At 42.3% G+C, this 20179-nt stretch overlaps 1 protein-coding gene across 4 annotated transcripts; it reads left to right on the forward strand.

The window, feature by feature from the left end:
- Positions 1-1051: 1051 nt before the first annotated feature.
- On the forward strand, positions 1052-19321 carry LOC136750802 (AP-1 complex subunit sigma-2). Of its 4 annotated transcripts, none has more exons than XR_010816963.1 (6): positions 1052-1178; positions 2897-3075; positions 7015-7123; positions 7414-7551; positions 10457-10557; positions 18899-19321. XR_010816963.1 is itself a non-coding variant. In XM_066705880.1 (5 exons), exons 1-5 carry the CDS (start codon positions 1176-1178, stop codon positions 18944-18946), a joined length of 477 nt encoding a protein of 158 aa, XP_066561977.1. In that variant the 5' UTR covers positions 1052-1175; the 3' UTR covers positions 18947-19321. The 4 variants fall into 4 exon arrangements, 2 of the variants coding, with proteins under 2 accessions (XP_066561977.1, XP_066561978.1); XR_010816964.1 differs by lacking the exon at positions 18899-19321 and adding an exon at positions 14363-14714; XM_066705880.1 differs by lacking the exon at positions 10457-10557.
- The last annotated feature ends 858 nt before the right edge of the window (positions 19322-20179 follow it).

A 20179-nucleotide genomic window follows, 5' to 3' on the forward strand; every position in this document is an offset into this window, starting at 1 on the left:
TTATAGTACAGGAATATTTGAAGAACTAACATATATTGAAGATACACTGTAGAAGAAAGAGTGGGGGGAATGTAAGTTAAATTGTAATGGGAAAGCAGGTTTTGTACAGGACATACATTTTAATAGCCCATTTTTAAAGTTATTGTTGAACTAAAACTTTGGTGATGTCATGTTTCTTAGACTACATTGGAACTTCAATCCATTAAAAATTAATGTTCTAACCAAACACACTATTTAGTCATTTTAGAGGTTTCAATTAAGTAATTAAGTTGAGATTTAATTGTGTGTTTTTATTATTATTATTATTATTGCATCTGCCTGGGATCTGGGGAAGTGTTACATTTGGTCAATTTAAGCACAGTAACAAATGGTGTTTAAGAACCAGATGACCATGGACAAAGATGGTTATTCTTAATTTAAAAGTACTGAACTTTGCCTCCTATTTATATAGCCTACATAACACATCATAGCATTGAAAAAAAGGTGCAAAAAGGTAAATGCTACAAAACATTTCATTTAGCTTGTATGGACGTGTATACATGACACTATGCAAACAATAAGATTAACAATGTGCATGCTCTTTTTGTGTTGTTTGTATCCTGTCCTCACCCAGCACACCTACACGATGTCACCTTGGATAAAGCAGGTATCTGTGAAATGACTCAAGAATAGTCATAGTGTAGGTTTATTAAAACTATTATATAATGTATGCATCAGATTCACTTACATATTTACCACTACAACAAAATATACCCTCACCAGAAAAAAAAAACATGCTATTCCCGTCTGAGATTAATACATTCAATTTAGTGAGCCAACTATAGGGTTCAAAAGACAAATGCACTAAACTTGAAACCACAGACCTCCCTCTTATTATTCCTCTCCAGACAACAGTACAGAGAGGAGGCGGGTCTTCTCGCCGATGTCTTGATTGACAGGCGCCCTGCCCTCACAGAGTGCTCAGTTCCTCTCTGCGTGTCGGAAAGGGGCGGAGATAACGGTATTAAACAACCAATGACAAGCCTACATCCGAGTCTGGGAGCCAATCAGCGCCGGGCTGGGTCGTACATGATTCATCCCGGAGAGGAGACGGAGGGGGCCGAGCATATTGAACTGGCCGCGCTGTGTGTCCGCTGCTGCGCATGGTTTCTGTCCGGGGAGCCTGACTACAGATTATGGTGAGTTGTGCGGGGCTGCGGACTCACCCGGCCGATTACCGGGAAGCTGCTGATCAGGACTGTATGGATCAGTAAGTCCATGATGGTCATATGATGCGTGTCGATACAGTGAAACTACTTCGCTGTAGTGGAAGGAGAACCAGATCAAAGCAGCGCCATAATTTTGTACGGTTACTTTTTTTATATCGGCGGCAGATACCGTGCGTTTACTTCTGCACGGCGGTGTTTTGTCAGGGTTTGATGGGAAACTAACTCGGGATGGCCTGTGCTGCTGCCTCCGCCGCTAATATGCGCGACACATCACTCGAGCAGCTCGCTTTCACGGAGCGCAGGCGTCCGGAGGTCTGCGGGGCTCCGCCAATGGGAGCGCCCGGAGTGTGCAGATCTGCGCAGAGCTGCGAGAGTCTGCGCGACCAGAACGGGGAGGCTGCAAATACAGTGCGATTACAAGCATGATTACACGCATCAGTGCACGGATGCATGCGTTGAGTTTCAGCCCAGCGGTTTAAATCGCACAGAAAGCACTGATGTAATGAGGAAGACGCCGGTCGCTTCATCACGACTGGGTGAGAGCCGTGCTGTGTGTGTTGCATGTGCTCAGACGGGTTTAAACACTGAGATAGACATGGACCAGTTATGGGTTTGGGTTAGACTTTAAAACTTGTGTTGCTCAATAAACGGGTCTGTCTAGTGCAATAGTGTAATGCCACAGCACCGCTTCATGGCTGGCATTAGCCCGTCTGCTTTGGCACAGGGTGGGGACAGGCGGGGGCAGAGGCAGACACTAGTTTGGTTGTGCATGTTTTGTCTCTGGATTTCCAAATAGTAAGTGCGTGGAAATTGAGTCTTACTAATGCCGGGTTTTCGCCAGAGGTGTAGAAAAACTATGCATATGTATTTGCAATTGCTTTTTATTTGTCTGTCTCTGCTCCAGACATAGACATTGTGTTGGAGTCGTTTGTTAAGCCTAATTATGCGGAAAATCGACCAGGGCTTTACAAATCATTGTTTTTTCTGGTCCACTACATTTGAGAAATTTAGTCATTTTAAATGCATAATTGAATGTTGGTTTAATTATCCATAGTATGTGGTTTCTGTGTCAACTCCTTGTCCTAATTGGAGAGGTTTATACATCCAGGGACAGGGTCTTCTCTGGTCTCCTTATGATCTGGAAGACAAGTGTCCATTGTCTTATGATGGCTGTTGATTTCCTTACACAAAAGGGTCAGATTTCAAGCTGTTTTCCAAAGGCACCAGCTCCATTATCCTTTGCTCTTTCTGCGGTTTGCATTTTCTACATTATGCTGGCAGAAGGATAAAATAAGGATGCTAGAATTAAGATATTGTGTCCATGTCAAACATAGTCCAGAGAAACATCAGATACACCACGCGCCACTAATCTGAAATGATCAGCAGCAACTCCGCCCGGGATGTCCACTTTGTCTTAGTGAACCTCACTGCATCTGATGAGGCGCAGAGAGGAGAACTTGTGCAGAGATCTCGTTATTTTGCCCACCAATCAACAACCCTTGTGGTCTCATCCCCCCCCCCCCCGTTCCCCATCTTTAAAATAAGAGCCACAGCTTTACCATGGTGAAATATCCTCTTATACCCTCCTCTCTCTCTCTCTCGCTCTCTCTCCTGAATGCCTAAGAGTTGTAACTGCGTTTTTCCCTCGTTCTTATTCAACCTTTTCTCTGTCCCCCGACCCCCCACAGATGCAGTTCATGCTGCTTTTTAGCCGGCAGGGGAAACTCAGACTGCAGAAATGGTATGTACCCTTGTCCGACAAGGAGAAGAAGAAGATCACGCGGGAGCTGGTGCAGACCGTGCTGGCCCGTAAGCCCAAGATGTGCAGCTTCCTGGAGTGGAGAGACCTCAAGATTGTTTACAAAAGGTGAGCGTTGTTCTTCACTTGCCTTTGCCTCACACCAGCGGTATGTTTATTTGTGTTAGAACTTGTCAGAGCCATCACTACAGGTAGTGAGAATGGGCCTGATTTTTTACACTACTCCTAGATGTGACATGAGGAAAAATGTCGTAATTTGTAGCTCAGGAAATCCTGTCTGTTACGCAATGATTAGCTTCATTTCTGCATAAAATGTAAAGATAACCCTTTGTTTTCCGTCCATAATCATTCCCATTGCACTCAGAAATCGTGCAGAAGACCAAAGTTCTGTTCCGGCTTTTTCATTTTGTGTTTGTTTCATTCTGCCTTGCGTACCCAGCAGTCCTTGCATTCTTGACAAGTGGACATTAAACCGTGTGGATGAGATCAGCTGTTTATGCTCGGCTGCTCATTTAACATACTTGATGTTGGTGCCAAACAAAGAGCAGCAAGCTGGAGCGCGTACGGGCGGCTGGGAAAAAAGAGAGAATATTACTTGTGCTTCATTACCTACTGTTGCCTTGCCAACAAATGAGATGGGCTCCTGCTGTTGTGAGAGCAGGCTGACCCACAACCAGCAGCTAAACACGGCCTGCTGGGACACTGACCGGTCTGTAGCCTCCCGCTGCCAGACGGGCTCTGAAAGCGGCCAGCCAGCGAAGACAATTACCAGGAAAAATGGCTTGTGCTTGTTTTTGAACGCAGCTGCATATTTCCTCCGGTAACTTGTGCCACACAGGAACTGGGAGTGTAAAATGACTTGTCTTTTTCTTTGTATTCTCATTATCCTATATCATGTAAGAGAGTGTACAATCGAGAGGAGCCCATTCGCCCCATCGTGCTCGTTTGGTGTCCATTAACTAAGTGATCAAGGATCCTATCCAGTCTGTTTTTGAATGATCCCAAATTGTCTCTTCAGCCACATCGCTGGGGAGTTTGTTCAGATTGTGACGCCTCTCTGTGTGAAGAAGTGTCCCCTGTTTTCTGTCTCGAATGCCTTGAAGCCCAATTTCCATTTATGTCCCCGGGTGCGTGTGTCCCTGCTGATCTGGAAAAGCTCCTCTGGTTTGATGTGGTCGATGTCTTTCATGATTTTGAAGACTTGGATCAAGTCCCCACGTAGTCTCCTCTGTTCCAGGGTGAAAAGGTTCAGTTCCTCAGTCTCTCAGTAGGACTTTCCCTTCAGACCTGGAATAAGTCTGGTTGCTCTCCTCTGAACTGCCTCTAGAGCAGCGATATCTTTCTTGAAGTGTGGAGCCCAGAACTGTCCACAGTATCCAGATGAGCTTTAACTAGTGCATTGTACAGTCTGAACATATACTAGTGCTTTGAGGAAACAGGATAAAAAGTTCATATTTACAGTGTTTAAAAAGCAATCGGAAACAACTGCTTTTACTGAATAAGTATTTTGTGTTGCGCTTTAGAAAGGCACTAGCATATGACCTGTGATTAGCCAGCCACAACTTACTGACAGTCCTTTGTGAGTGGTAATTGAGGAACAAGTGGATTGTCATCTGGTACGCGCACCTGACCCGTGGAGAAGCAGGGCAGTACAGTAATGCCGTTTAACAGGCCAGCCTTGTTATCCTTCCGATGCATTACGTCTCGGTTCAGCTGCGAGTCTCCAGAGCGAGCCGACCCCAATCTTAAACCATGGCAGGTGCAGTGTGTAACACGGGGGGAGGTCGGAAAAATGCGAGTCCTTAAACATGACAGGTTAACTTGCCGTACAGTTGAAATTCTTAATGGCTTGATTCACCAAAGGGGGAGAGAGAGAGATGTTGACATCGCTGGTCTAACCGTGAACCCTGAGTCAATTCCAAATATAACATCAGCTCCAAGACTCATAAATGAGTTTTCCTTACTACACACTAAACGTCGTTGCGTCAGCCTGATCCAGTGTTATGATTTTCAGATAAAGTGGTTATTTTATCCATGTGTTATAGGGGTTTGAATGCTCCCGATACGGTAGCAGACTTTGATTGAATATCATCGTGGTTTAAGGCAGACATGATGGACACTAATGGCTTTTTACAGCAATGTTTGCTCAATTCTAGTGAGGGGAGCAATTTATAGTTCCGCTGAGTTGGTAAAATGTTCTAATATTTGACATCAGCCAACCTAGGTCAGAGGATTTAAATGTGTTCATTATATGTCATTATTGTTATTGTAAAACACAATTTTTCAGGATAGAGACTTGTTCAAAGAGATGCTTTTGTCTTGTTTATAAGGCCTTATCCATTCATCAGTTATTTTCAATCCTAACTTACTAGTTACTTACCATCGATTAATAATAATAACCTCATATCCCTTTAGATTTGATGATCGTGAGGATTTGGAACTGCCTAGTGAAGTTTCTTTAGTTTTGTCTTTTGTCTTTTCTTTCATGCATTTCATTCCAGGATGCCTCACAGTGGGCTCCTGTGGTTAATTTGTCTTCTGGAGGAACATAAGCACTCAAAGCCTTGCCTTCAGTCTCTATTACACGACATCAAAGGAGAGATTAAATTCTGCTCACATACGAGACAAGATTAGCCAGCACACGAACCCGCCAGAAAATGAAGACAGAAATAATAATAGAAGAAAAAATACAACAATCTGACAGGCGTTTGTTTTCCCCAGTCATCCCCGTACCAGATTTTCTCTGAATGAATTTCTGCACAAGACAAGAAAGACTCCTTTGTGTAGATCTGAAATAAAGACGAGTTAACCGGGAATATCAGATACAACGCGCATCAAAGAATAGCATTAGTAGCTGTGTAACATTTTCGGCTAGAAACATCATAAATAATTAGAGGCTTTACTGTAGGTTTGAAGAGGGCTTATATTATTTTCGATGTTGAGAGGAACGTCTGTGGGGAAAAGTCAAAAGCCTGCAGCGGTGTCAAGCAGTTGTTTCTAGTAGTCTGCCTCACTCTCTGTGTAGGCAACGCTTTCCGAGAGTGACGACACGCACAATCCTTGCATGAGCGCACTAGGCACGACTTCTGTAGACCACTTCAGACCTCCGACACTTTGCAATTCTCGACCAGTGTTGGCAAGTTAGAGTTCCGGAATGTGAATATCCCAATATTCTATAAAAGGGTGTTCAGTAGTCCTTTGATACAGCTAACAAAAGCTGCTCTTGGCCGATATCATTACATTACACTTGTCTATTCAGCTGTAGCCGATTGTTACACAGATGTTTTCAGGTGCCACTGGTTTCCTGTCTTCTCTGGTATTTGCTGTTGTCCGCGTTCCTTCGCTGAGCACATTCTGTTGTCGGATTGTTCGTATTTACACAATATTGCATCATGTGTTGATATTTCCCCCCTGTCGGGAAGGTGTAACACGGGGGAGAATCGCACTGGTTGAGAATGGAAAGTTCACTCTGTGATAATGAATTGTACCTGTGGTCCCGTGCTGTGCAGAGCTTTTTATCTGTCAAATAAACTTAGTGTTGTCCATTGACTTGCAATCATTGGGTGTGCTGGAAAAGATGATCAATTAAAATCCCACAGCACCTTAAAGATGGATTAAATCGAAACTTTGACCCATCCACGGTTAGATTTGATTAGCAGAAAGTAGCATCTTACTCAATGAAGCCACACCTGAGTACTCTTCTGTTTTCTGCTAGCGGGTGTGTCAGTGGTGTGATTTAATCCCAGCCTTAGTCTAGTCCTGTCCAGTGAGCTGCTGTTCTGTGCGCTAAGCAGAGGCAGCTGACGATCACAGTAAAGCGGGAGTCACATGCTCTGGTGGGCTTCTGGAAAAGCAAAGCAAAGTTAAATCAGATTTGTGGGACATAAGATTGGTTGTTTTCGTCGGCTTCTTTAAGAGCGTAAAGTGACTGTTTATTGAAAATTGAAAAATATCTTGAGGGCGAGCAACACGTGTTCGTCAGACTTCAGCACTAAAACATCCCAACACGTGTGTATTTATCCGTGTCCTGTTGGTTGTGTGTTCCAGGTATGCTAGCCTGTATTTCTGCTGTGCCATTGAAGACCAGGACAATGAGCTCATCACACTGGAGATCATCCACCGATACGTAGAGCTGCTGGATAAGTACTTTGGCAGTGTGAGTGGTTGCATCATGTGGTTTTCCTGTAGAGCTTTTTGTTCGTTTGAGTATAGCAACATTGGGCAATTACTGACACCAGATGCTTTAAGCTATTCTAATGCATTGATGGCTTCCTCCCACCTTCACCAAAACACCTGGACTAAAACAACTGTCCAGAATCCTTCTTTGTGTCATGGCATGTTATTTTGTTTTGTTTGTATATGTGCCCTTTTGAAATCGCCCGAGGGCTTGTTTGGCTTGTTCGCTCAGTCTCTGTGTTCGATGAAAGGTTACGTTGTCCCTTCCAGGTGTGTGAGCTGGACATCATCTTCAACTTCGAGAAGGCTTATTTCATCCTGGACGAGTTCCTGCTGGGAGGGGAGGCCCAGGAGACCTCCAAGAAGAACGTGCTGAAGGCCATCGAACAGGCAGACCTTCTCCAAGAGGTAAGGGCCCTGGACTGGGGCTGCCCGCAGAGCGCTAACCCAGCTGTAGATGATTTGATTTTACATTTTTATTTCAGTCTGCCTTTCCTATTGAGTGGGAGTGTCCAATCTCCCATTCCCTCTCTTTTCCTCCTGCCGCTGTGTCTCCCGCTAGCATCTCCTTGCGTACTTTTGGTGGCCGTTTTTATGTGACGTATTTTATCCTTTTTATTTTGGCTTTCTGCCCCCAACAGCCTCCCCTGTCCATTTTAGATGAGTTTTGAAATGAGCTTCGCAATCACAGCTTATTTAATGTACATACTATTTGCAAAATGGTTTCATCCAGGTAACAAAACTCTTACAAGCTGAATATCACAATGATAAATCTAGTTTTTAGTCGTGATGGTCCTAAACACAAATTAGTGTGTGTTCTGTCACAGACTGCTTGTAGCGTCCCTAAAGCTGTGAGTTTTGACTTCTAAAGATTGACCCGTCTACCTGTCGGTTAATGGGTGGGTCAATCCAAAAACCGTTAGAAGAAAGAAGAGAAAATAAAGTTGTGTTTGAGGACTGACTATGATTCTTAAATCTGCGGAAGAAAATCTTTTTGAAAAGCGATTTGTATTCCTGAATTGATTAAAAGCAGTATCAGACAGAACGATACCTACATTATAATATTCTTTATAGTTGCGTAACTGCAGAGATGCTTCTACTTGTTTATGTATTCTTTTGACATGGAAAACTGGCACAGTGCGAGAACTGCTTTATGCAATTCAGATCTAACTTCATTCTCAAACCAAACCAGTTTTTTCCTTCCATTTCAATATTCATAAGGAATGTAAATGTATAGTTCTTTTTTGCTTGCGTTTTGTCCTAAGCTATAGAAGTTGCTGAGGATTAGAGTATTGTGCGGTTTCTGCCTTCTGTCCCTTTTCAAATCCTGCCTGTGTTTTACTTTAGATGTTTTAGCGCTTATTCTCGTCCTTTACTCCTGCTTTACCCCAGAGGGCCACTCTCTGCTTTTGTGTTTTGAAGCTATTAAAGTGGAAAACGGATAAAACAAAACAAGATTTGGAGGTTTTTCCCCTGTTCTTTTCGGACTTCAATTTCCTTTTTTCTTTACACTGTCTCAATGCTCAATTCCACAATCTAAATGCTTTTTGGGAATTGTTAATTAACCCTTGTAACAACTAAGCCAATGAAATGCCTTCATGTTTTCAAATGGTACACGGCAGTATAGTTTTAGTGCAACAACCTGATCAGTCTCCACATGCCAGAACAAATGTTTACAAGACTTGAATATACCAGCAGAGACATTAATGTTTCAGAATTACACTGAATTTCTGAGACGTGACTAATTATGTTGTTGATGTGTCTGCATCTATTCACTGATGCAGCACTTTCTGGTATGTAGACCACTAAACATGCAATTAATAGCTACTGTGTACATTAATTATACAACAAACTCTGCTGCAAATGACGGCTTATTCCTTCGTCTCATTAGGATTAGGGCTAGGGTTAGATGTAGACTTCTAGGCAAGCTGAATGGCATTTCACTTTATTTGTTATTTATAACACACACTTGTGGATTGCGTGATTAGATTCACGTCAGGAAGCAGAACTGAAAATGATGTGCAAAGGTAGTGAATGTTTTGGCAGCCCTTTCTTTCAGGTTCCGATCCTTTGTGTGAGATTTGTGAAATGGATGAGAAACGTTTATCAAAAGAGTTTTTGTAGTAAACATGTATAATGAAGCTAAGGAAAATGTATATGCTATGATGAGGACAATTACTGGGTTATATCGGGGAAACACCACAAATATGACTTTAAAGAACTTTAAAGCTTTGCAATTTCATCATGGAGAGATGAAGCATTTGAAAGGACGCAATTAACTTGTCCTATCCACAGAAATAGTAATAAAGAGCTACTGTTCAGGCTAGCAATCTGCTTTGTGAAGTGGTTCGTACCTTATCATTTGCACTGTAAAGCTTGAATCACTGACAAGCTAAAGCCTTCAAATACTGTGCAAGAGCCAGGCTTGACACCATCTGAAGCCCGTCCTCGTTGGCAGGAACGTGTGCGTCTGTGAGCTCTGTCGGAGAGACCTTTTATAGAGTTTCACTTAAACCTACCTGCCTTGGTAAAAAGTTGTCTTGTGTGGCTTTCCTGCAATTCAGTGCTGAAGATGTCTGACACAATACCTGTTTTATTACTTAAATTCTGCCAACGCACTTCTCACCAGAAACAAACGCACATTCAGGCATGCTTGTGAAGACGTGACCGTAAGAAAGCCCCTCAGCCAAATGAAACTGGAAGAGCACTGACCGACATGATCACTACTTCGAAGGCTGGAAATTGTGCAATCAAACGAAGTGGTTGTTGGCTCAGTGGAAGTGAAAATACAAGCCGTACGAAGTGATCGGTCACCGACGAAGGAAGCGGAGGGATTCAGTGTAAGGGTTCGGTTGTGCAGTGCGTGCCGCCCCCGTGTCTCGGAGGCATTTGTGCAGCTTGTTTAGTCATGCTAGACAAAGAGCCAGTCTGTATGACTTGTAAATGAGAAGTTCCCCCTTTTAGTATGATGAAATATCTTTTGTGAAACTGAAACCCTTCAACATCATTCTTATTGAACAAAGGATTTATTTAATGGATGAGCTTGGTTAGAAGGGAAGTGCACAGAAAAGTGGATAGTCCATAACTGGAACTGAGAACACCAGTAGAGTAAGGATTACCCAGTAAAACAGTTATAAGGCATATCCTTAGCCATCCTTAGGGCTTGTTTTTCTTCACTAGGAGCCTTGTGACTCTGAAGCTCCTTCCCTTCATCACGAGGAACCTTTTCCACACACGCACACACACGACTTGTGTCTCAGTGTTGTGCAAGATGACACCGAAAACCTTGACGTGCTTGATTTTGTGTTCGTAGAGCCAGAGTGAAGACTGGGGAGGTTTGTCAACTGAGGATATCTTATAAGTGGGAGAAATCTGAGGCCTTGCCCTCCAGTGGCAGCCCCTTCCAGACTGTTGGTAAATACTGTCCTGACCCACTGGGGCAGCATGGGTTTCGGCAGGGCGCCCTGCACTGTGCACGTGGCATCGATGGATGGATTGAAACGTTGCTTGGGTGCCGTTGGGGCGAGGTGCAGCGCTGCGTTAGTGTTGGGGTTTCACCCAATCTGCATGATGAGAGTTGGAGTGTGCCTGGGGTGCCCTTTCTTCATCTTTTCATTTATTTATCCCCCCTCTCCCCTTTGACACTAACAGCATTGTGGTTTGCGGTGGATTTGTTTTGTTTTCTGCCTGGTGAGGTTGCTCTCTGAATCTAATAATTCCTGTTTACTGAATTAAGTAAAAGCGAATTATTTTTGAGAAAATTGCTAAGGTGCAAAAGTGTGTAGAAATCCATGTGTCCAGCATGTTTATTTTGTTTTTTGTTTTTTTTATATCTATATCTCTGTGCTATAACTTGATTTTATATATATATATATATATATATATATATATAAAAATATATACACTCACCTAAAGGATTATTAGGAACACCATACTAATACTGTGTTTGACCCCCTTTCGCCTTCAGAACTGCTTTAATTCTACGTGGCATTGATTCAACAAGGTGCTGAAAGCATTCTTTAGAAATGTTGGCCCATATTGATAGGATAGCATCTTGCAGTTGATGGAGATTTGTGGGATGCACATCCAGGGCACGAAGCTCCCGTTCCACCACATCCCAAAGATGCTCTATTGGGTTGAGATCTGGTGACTGTGGGGGCCAGTTTAGTACAGTGAACTCATTGTCATGTTCAAGAAACCAATTTGAAATGATTTGACCTTTGTGACATGGTGCATTATCCTGCTGGAAGTAGCCATCAGAGGATGGGTACATGGTGGTCATAATGGGATGGACATGGTCAGAAACAATGCTCAGGTAGGCCGTGGCATTTAAACGATGCCCAATTGGCACTAAGGGGCCTAAAGTGTGCCAAGAAAACATCCCCCACACCATTACACCACCACCACCAGCCTGCACAGTGGTAACAAGGCATGATGGATCCATGTTCTCATTCTGTTTACGCCAAATTCTGACTCTACCATCTGAATGTCTCAACAGAAATCGAGACTCATCAGACCAGGCAACATTTTTCCAGTCTTCAACTGTCCAATTTTGGTGAGCTTGTGCAAATTGTAGCCTCTTTTTCCTATTTGTAGTGGAGATGAGTGGTACCCGGTGGGGTCTTCTGCTGTTGTAGCCCATCCGCCTCAAGGTTGTACGTGTTGTGGCTTCACAAATGCTTTGCTGCATACCTCGGTTGTAACGAGTGGTTATTTCAGTCAAAGTTGCTCTTCTATCAGCTTGAATCAGTCGGCCCATTCTCTGACCTCTAGCATCAACAAGGCATTTTCGCCCACAGGACTGCCGCATACTGGATGTTTTTCCCTTTTCACACCATTCTTTGTAAACCCTAGAAATGGTTGTGCGTGAAAATCCCAGTAACTGAGCAGATGGTGCCAGACGGGCCGGTCTGAGTATTTCACAAACAACCATGCCACGCTCAAAATTGCTTAAATCACCTTTCTTTCCCATTCAGACATTCAGTTTGGAGTTCAGGAGATTGTCTTGACCAGGACCACACCCCTAAATGCATTGAAGCAACTGCCATGTGATTGGTTGGTTAGATAATTGCATTAATGAGAAATTGAACAGGTGTTCCTAATAATCCTTTAGGTGAGTGTGTGTGTGTATGTATGTATATATATATATATATATATATAATGTTTTTTTTTTTTAAGTTGTTTTTCACTGTATATGAATACTCAGAAGAAAAGGATTTATCTCCTGTTGTACCCTGGTGGACGTCTGATTGATTATTCAGTATAGAAGGCCATTTTAATAATCATAACTCTTTTTATTGGGTAGGCTGCACTAGTTTAAGAAGCAGGTTGGTAAAGTGTGAAAAATGTTCTGCAACACAGGATGGTAAACCAACACCAGATGTTCTCTGGCATTCAGTGGCAAAAACCTATGAACCAAAGGCCTGAAGAAAGCGGCAGTGAATGGAAGTCGATTCACTTGTGATATTGATCGCATCACCAGTACTAGTGCTATCGTGAGGTCTGTTGTGAAAAGCTTTCTGAATAGAGCAGGAGGCCATTAATTCTAGATCTGCTGCTGGTCTGATTTGGATTTTGAAGACATTGGTGTTGTCCTTTTCAGGTGCTTGTTTTACCAAACACTCTTCTTGAGCCCATAATACTTTTGCATCTTTATCTACATATTCACAGCATTTACACCCTTCTGCCCTATTTTGTATATTTTTAGAAGAAAAATAAACCACTAGCACATTTTTAAAATTCCAAGTAAATACTTGGGGTGGGGGGGGCTCCTTTGCTTTTCACCCGCACATACTGCATTTCTTAGTATGTGTGGGAATTTATAATAGTTTATAATATAATTTATATAGTATTTAGTATTATATAGTATTTAGGAAAATGCATGTTTGGTTGAATGGTTCCACTGTAAGCGAGTCCTGTCTCGCACTGAGTTACTATGAAGTGTGTTATTATCTAAACAGTGCTGAGAATCGCACCATTGCATCGCCTTTTTTTGCAACCATGTTTTCATGGCAACTCTTCAAGGTCAACTAAAGAGAGAGCTGTGCGTTGTAGGTCAGCTGAAGACGCAGAGAGAGGACAAAAATGTTCCCCTTCTAGTAATGCTAGGATTAGATAGATAAATGCAAGTAACTTGTAAGTAAGGAATTTGTAATAGAAACTTATGCTTAATTTCTTAGCTTCTTCTGTTACACTCTTGCTTACCTGAAAAACATAATTGTGCTGCAAAGAGGCTACTAATGACCGCTGTGGGCATCCAGACGCAATTAAAAGCCAGGTTGAAGGCTTTGATGGCTCAGATCGATAGAGCAAAATTAAATTCCAGGATGTGGGTTTTTCTGAGGGGAAATTAAAACTTATTTAATGGCTCTTAAATAGAAAATATTGCAGAAGCAATGTGCTTATGGTATATAGTCTTGCTAAATGAATTGCCTTGTAGGAACTTAATCGGGCAGGTGTGAAATCCAATTTCTGGCCTTTGTGGGCGAGTTGGGTTGGGATTGGCTGACTCTAAGAGGTGGTGTGAAATGTTTAGTTTAATGTCTGTGAGTAGCAAGCGAATAAAGAGGAGCAGTGTAGGCTTACCTGGGCCCTCTGAGCACAGGGGGGGATTGTGCTCATCTGTCTTTCAGGCTGGAAATAAGAGGCTTCGCCAGTGAGTTAGTGTCAGTATAAACCTTCAGTCTGCAAAGAGTTGAGAGAAAAGGTAGATCACTGCAGATGCTAAACTTAAATGCCTTTCATAGCAATGGTCAGGATGTAGTAAAGCTCTATAACCCATACCTCACTCGCTTAGAGATTTGAATATTTTCAATCACTGCCTTACATTTTGATGAGATTCTTAACTGCTTTTAGTTAGAGCTGCTTTCTACTAACCACTAAACGCACTGTTGTATTGCTTTGTACAGGCAGGCAGAAGTGAGGATGACATTCTTACTGAGCTCATTTCTCATTTGCCATGCAGTGCAATTACCGATATTCTTGGCAAATGCATATTTATAAAATCTATAACTTCACAGGCCAGGGCATCAGCTCTGTGTATCCCCCAGCGCTGCAGCGTTGTGTGTTTGTGATATGCGTTGCCCTGTGTTTTGCATCCTTCAGCCTGACCTGCTGCTTGCTGTTGTTGAACCGGTGCCACTGTGTTGGGGGGAGCTGGGGGTTTTGCGCGTCTGTGTTCGTGTCTCTCAATAAGCTGTTGTGCGTTTCTTCCCTATAGCCACGCCATGAGTATTTTAATGTGCCTGTGTACTAAAAGGCCGCGCTGCTGCTCCTGCATGCTGACCTGCCTGCGAGGGGCTCCCGTCGTCTCTGCGCTCCTGGGGCTGGGGGTCTGCCGCTGCATCCATGCCTGGCTCGCGTGCGCAATCTCCCATCGCTGCTTGACCATGTGACCTCTTCTCTGTGCGGCATCTTCTTTTTTTTGGCTGTAGTGCTGTTGTCAGTCTCTCCAATGCATGCGTTGTGTACTGTAAACAAGCTCTTGTTTTGTTTTTGTTTTTGTCTTTTCGTTTTGTTTTGTTTTCCCCCCAAACCATTTTTGCTCCTGTCAATAAACCGTAAGGAAGTGATACTGTGTTGTAATAAACCCGAAACGTAGCCCCTGGTGATCAGTTATGAGATGTTAACAGCATTGGATGCTGCCTTTAGTGGTGGAGGAATGTGAAAAGCATCTGACTCAAATCACTGGGGTCCTCGTCCGTAATAGGGAGGCAGTGTTTTCATTCACTGTTTTCATGAAATCTGTGCTGGCCCCTTCGAGGGACAGTGTCTCACAGTAGAGTCCTTTTGACCCGGCTGAAATGCAGATTAAACTGAAGAGGCATTTCAGAGGCAAGAACAGTCTCTGAAGGGGGATTTTATATCCTATTCCTCAAGACCAGATGTCTCCTTTTATTTGTGTTAGTGTTTTGTTAATGTTTTTATTATTTTCCTCTCTCTGTCAGCTTGAAAGTATGCTAACTGTTCTTGTGCCCATCAAAACAAAGAAAAGCCCACATGGTTAATACTTTACACCCAAACCATGAACAGTCATGTTTCTAACACTGTTCAAATAAAGACGTTTGTCTTGAGACAGCATTTGATGGGGGAGTAAGGTCCAATCAATACCACTTTATCAGTTGTAACTATGTATAACTATCCATTAGTTCAGGACTTATCTAACTATATAGTATGTTTATAATCTCTACCTATACAACTGCACAATTTGTGTGTCAAGTTATATTCTTATCCTGTATTTGAAAGCATTTTAATCTGTGATTCATTTAGTTTAATTAATTTAAGGAACAATAATCATTAATGTTCAGTGATTTGATATTTTTAGTATGTTGGACGGTGCTCATTCACCCGAGAGCAAGTGAAAACTATTTCGGTTGATCTGATTTAAGATGGGGGAGCTGTAAACCTTTGACTGCCGCTCCCACTGAAATCATATAGCGTCAGTCTGAGGTTTACACCCCCTGTTCTAACTCCTGGTGTGACTGTTTTCAACCACAGCTCTATATAAGGTACATTTCTCCCCTTTAACTGCCTGTTTTATATGGCAAGAACACTACTGAAGGAGGAATCCCATTATCCAAGGTAAGATCAGTCTTCTGAAAGGAAATGAAACCTCTCAAGCGCTTATTTCTTTCACAGCAGGTGTTCCTTCGTTCTCAAAATTACCTTGTCATTACTTATAATGTTAGAGCACTTGTGTAATTGTGAAACATTAAGGTATGAATACATTACAAATAATAAGCTAATGTATGCACTGAACAGGTTTTAATAGGGAGGCATTTTTAAAGATCTTGGTGTTTGTTTTCATGAAGCTCAAGACAATGTAACAACACTTGTTGCCGAGGCTCTGAAAAACACGTTTGAGTTACAGGTGGGGGGGATCACTCGACTCAATACAGATGATGAACATTTAGTTGGTTTGTCTTGGTGTACCCCAAAGAACAAGAGTACACAAACCAGACCAGCTCAATTATTTAAATGGAATCTCGTGTATTTGACAATCTCGGGATGACAGTGTGTGAGTAGAGCGTGCTGTTGCAATACGAATTAAAGTGGGCGGCTGCTTATTATTTCTGCTGTGGGAGTAATTTAATATACTGCATCGTCTGGAGCACCGTCAATGGGAGGTCTCCTTACAGCATCAGCTGAATAAGCTGGGCTTGAACAACAACTGGATACAAACAGTGCATCGGTGTACATGGTGGCTGTCAGTTAGTTATTTGCAAAATTATTTGCAGTGGGCAGTCCAGAATACGTATTTGTGAGAAAATTGAATTGAACCCCATTGTAGTTAACATTTATGCACAAGTTTTTAAGTTCGTAAGCTTGAACACCCCCCCCTGTAAACTAAGACTAATCTAGCCTCCGAGAGTGAGAGCATAGGCTATATAATTTGAATTGGGCAAAAGGATTTGACGTCTATGGCAGATGGGAGACATAGATACCTGGCGACACCTGAAAACTGACTGTTCTCTGCATTTCCTGGGCTGCTTTTGAAGCGTGTTTGTCCTGCTGTGTTTTCTGTGTGAAACCTGTTCAGTCAAGGCCTCCATATAAATAAAATATCATCATATGCCACACGTCTTCTCTCTGTGGCTTTTTTGGAGTAATGGGTTTTTATTGCCGAGTTTTGCTGCTGTTTACCGATGCCTGATGCCCTCTGTGCTTTTCTGCTTTACACAAGACCGCTTTTCAGAACAGTATCATTCCCGGAGACCAGTCGCCAGGGGTAGTTGAGTAATCTTCAATACGGGTTCAGCTGTACATTTGTGTTTTATGGACTATAAAATCAAAGAGATGCGTCTCGCCTCTCCTAGTCTTTATAAAAGAGGAAAAAACTGCTTGAGCTTCATCGTCGCACCTTAGCAAAACTCTTCTCGCTGTGTCTGTGGCTGTATCCCGATTGCTTTATAAATAGATGTGTATGTAACTATAGACCATGCTTGAACAGAACCGTTGTTTGGCTTTCACACACTGTCTGTGAAGATCGTATTAAATCAGTTTTAATTAGGAGGAGGAATGCTTTGTTCCCATAATCCGACTCCAACAAAGGTCGAGGATTATTAGCTTTCTTCTCAATAAAGATTGTTATTCTCGTGTGTTTTACTGGCACCCATGAGCCCCCTTCTCTGGAGCTGACATTCTTGAGCAGATTGGGTTTTTGGCCGGGTTGATGGCCAAATTAAATCTTAATCATTATGTAACTCACCCCCTCACCCCCAGAATTTACATTTAAATACACGGGGACGACCTCCTAAAGTGAATCTCCTCCCCTTTTCCGGTCTCCATAAAATTTAACTTCATATTTGCTTTTAAATATATTTGTATGGCTTGATTTAAATTAATTTTTGAGTGGTAATTAGATTCTCAAAAACGAATGATACCAGTAATAATGTTTGCTTCCCGGCCAGGCACAGCTTTATTATTGTATTCAGCAGCGGACACGGGATTGAAGCACCGAGAAAGGAGTGTTTATTTTTTAATTGTAGTGAGTCTTCCTGCATATTCTGTTGTTCCTGTTGTCAAATTTTAATATAGTAATCTTTTTTTGTACAAGTACAAGTGCTTTTACCTGCAGTGCCTCCACATCTCGTCACAGGGAGGTAGGAAGCCAGTAGTGGCCTCCTGTATTGAGTGCTCTTAGTACCTCTCTTATCTTGGGTTTTGAGCTAATGTATGAGATGTGTTGTAAATCTCAACTGTTTTACAGCTTTTATATTTAAAGATTGGGTCACAATGTGGTCACAAACCAATCAAAACACATTTATTTTTCCTTCTCCCTGTACAGTGTAAATCAGTGTTTGCAACATTTTTGTCCTTATGCAACTCTTCTCTTTACTTTGTGGCAAACCTCATGTTAGGATGCTAAAGTAAGTGTCACTGGTTACATACGTCATCTAGCAATTAAAGAGACAGTAAAGCTTTTTAGCCCTGTGATTTAAATGGCATTTGATTTATATTAGTATTATTATTATTTTTAATAGCAATGTTGAATATATTAATGGATTGTGGGAATTCAACTCTCATCCAGATGTTTGCCTAGTGTCCTAGTATCTATAAATCTTGTTAAGAAGCTGTGCCTGATTGGTCTGTGTATATATTTGTATGTTTGTATCTGGCCAGGGCGATCAGTGCAGTATTGATCAGCAGCAGAAACTCATTGACTCCTGTTGACCTAGATACACAGGCACTGGGCAAGCTCCGCACCTAGGTTTGAGCGGTCTGATTGGCTGGAAAGCTAATTAACGATGAGGTATTCCCTGATAACACCTCCTCTGGCTTTCAGAGAAGTGGTATTTTGTAGAATGATGAGACCACAGCATTACACATTCCACATACCTGTAATCTGGAAGTTGTTCTGCATCCATTAAGACAAATTAAAAGCAGAAGGGGGGAGGAATGAAGTATATATTAGACCACCTGTGCCATTCAAACATGTGAATGGAAAGTCCTCAGAAGGCAATAACCTAAAAATCATGATCCTTAAAGCGCACTGTCTCTTTAATGTCATTCACGCACCACATCTCCCAGCATCGTCCTTGTGCCAGCACACAGGCCCAGAGACGCCCCTCCATTTTTTCCCCTCCACTGGCCTCGCTCATCTGTATTTCGCCATCTTATGAATCCTCCTTGTCTTGTGGTGCATAATTGCTGTTTCCATTATCCAGTGCTCAGAGCTGAAAGCGACAGGACTGCTGTGCTCGCTCTCTCTCTCTCATATCTCACTCTCTCTGATGCTCTCCCCACCCCCCCGCAGGAAGCTGAGACCCCGCGCAGCGTCCTCGAAGAGATTGGACTGACATAGGCCTGACCGCGCCTCGCCAACCCATCTCCAACACTAGTTTGTTTTCTGCCTATGATTTCTGTGTCCTGCAACTAATGTAATGCTAACTGTATTCATGTTCGTGTCAGTACTGATGTCTTACCCATTTCACTCATCGTTGTTTACTTTTTAAAACCTACTGCTTGGTACTATACAAACACACACACACAGTATTGCACTCTGCAGAATTTGAATTAATAACGAAGGGATCACCAGATCATATGTTCAGTATTCATTTACAGAGACTTTAAAACTGCCTTAAGATATTTAAACAGTGTTTCTGCAGCCCGATCAAACTGTGCGACCTTGTTGTCATGTCCTCATGAGAAAAAAAAAAAACAATAGTGCAAAGGACAACTGTGAAGTATTTCATGAAAACGTACAATTATCAACATAAAAACATTGTCCTTACTGCTGTTGCAATGACGTGAGCGTCTTTCCCTGCGATGTCCCATCACACAGCCCTGAGAGAGGCGTTGCATGGGAGGGGGGAAGGTTGTGTAGCATGTGAAGATATATTTATGAATTCATCATGAAATCTAGATCTCCAGAACACGATATCAAACACACAACAAGGTGGTATTGTTTTTGCATTGATAATTGTGTTTCCATCGAATACCGTTCGTCTTAGAGTCCGGCCTCACCCCCCAACTGTGGTCGTTACACGTAGTCACCGTAGGTCAATTTTGTGTTTTGTCGTTTTCCACAAAATGTGGGGGATATCTCGAGGGCGACAGATCCAAGGTTTTAGGTGTTCTTGAGCCAGAGAGACAAATGAGACCAGCACTTCTAGTTTACACACACAACAAAATGAAAAAGCCAGAGAAAAAATGAAACCTGCAACAGGCACGGGGGATGTGGATTCATATCAGGGCCGTTTGAGTGTTTTAAGACCAAAGAAACACTGTGTCAGAATTGATATTTTGTAAAGCAAATTATATTTTAGGATGAACTGTGCATGTTGTGTGTTGTTAAAAAGGGACGCAAGAAAGGGATATGTTATTAAACCAAAGACTTTTCAGTTTTTTTTCTGTTTTGTTTTCTATTCCTTTGGCCAAGTCTAGCCCCAAATTTGGGTATGAACTGCTTATGACAACAGGCTACTGTGAAGTTAAAGCATGACGGAGATCTTTTGATTTCATTGCCCGATACCCGATTGGAAAAGTATCACTGTGTATAATGGGGGAGAGAACCTGAATATCGCCATCGACATGA

This window comes from Amia ocellicauda, chromosome 6 (assembly GCF_036373705.1).
Source record: "Amia ocellicauda isolate fAmiCal2 chromosome 6, fAmiCal2.hap1, whole genome shotgun sequence".
NCBI lineage: Eukaryota > Metazoa > Chordata > Actinopteri > Amiiformes > Amiidae > Amia > Amia ocellicauda.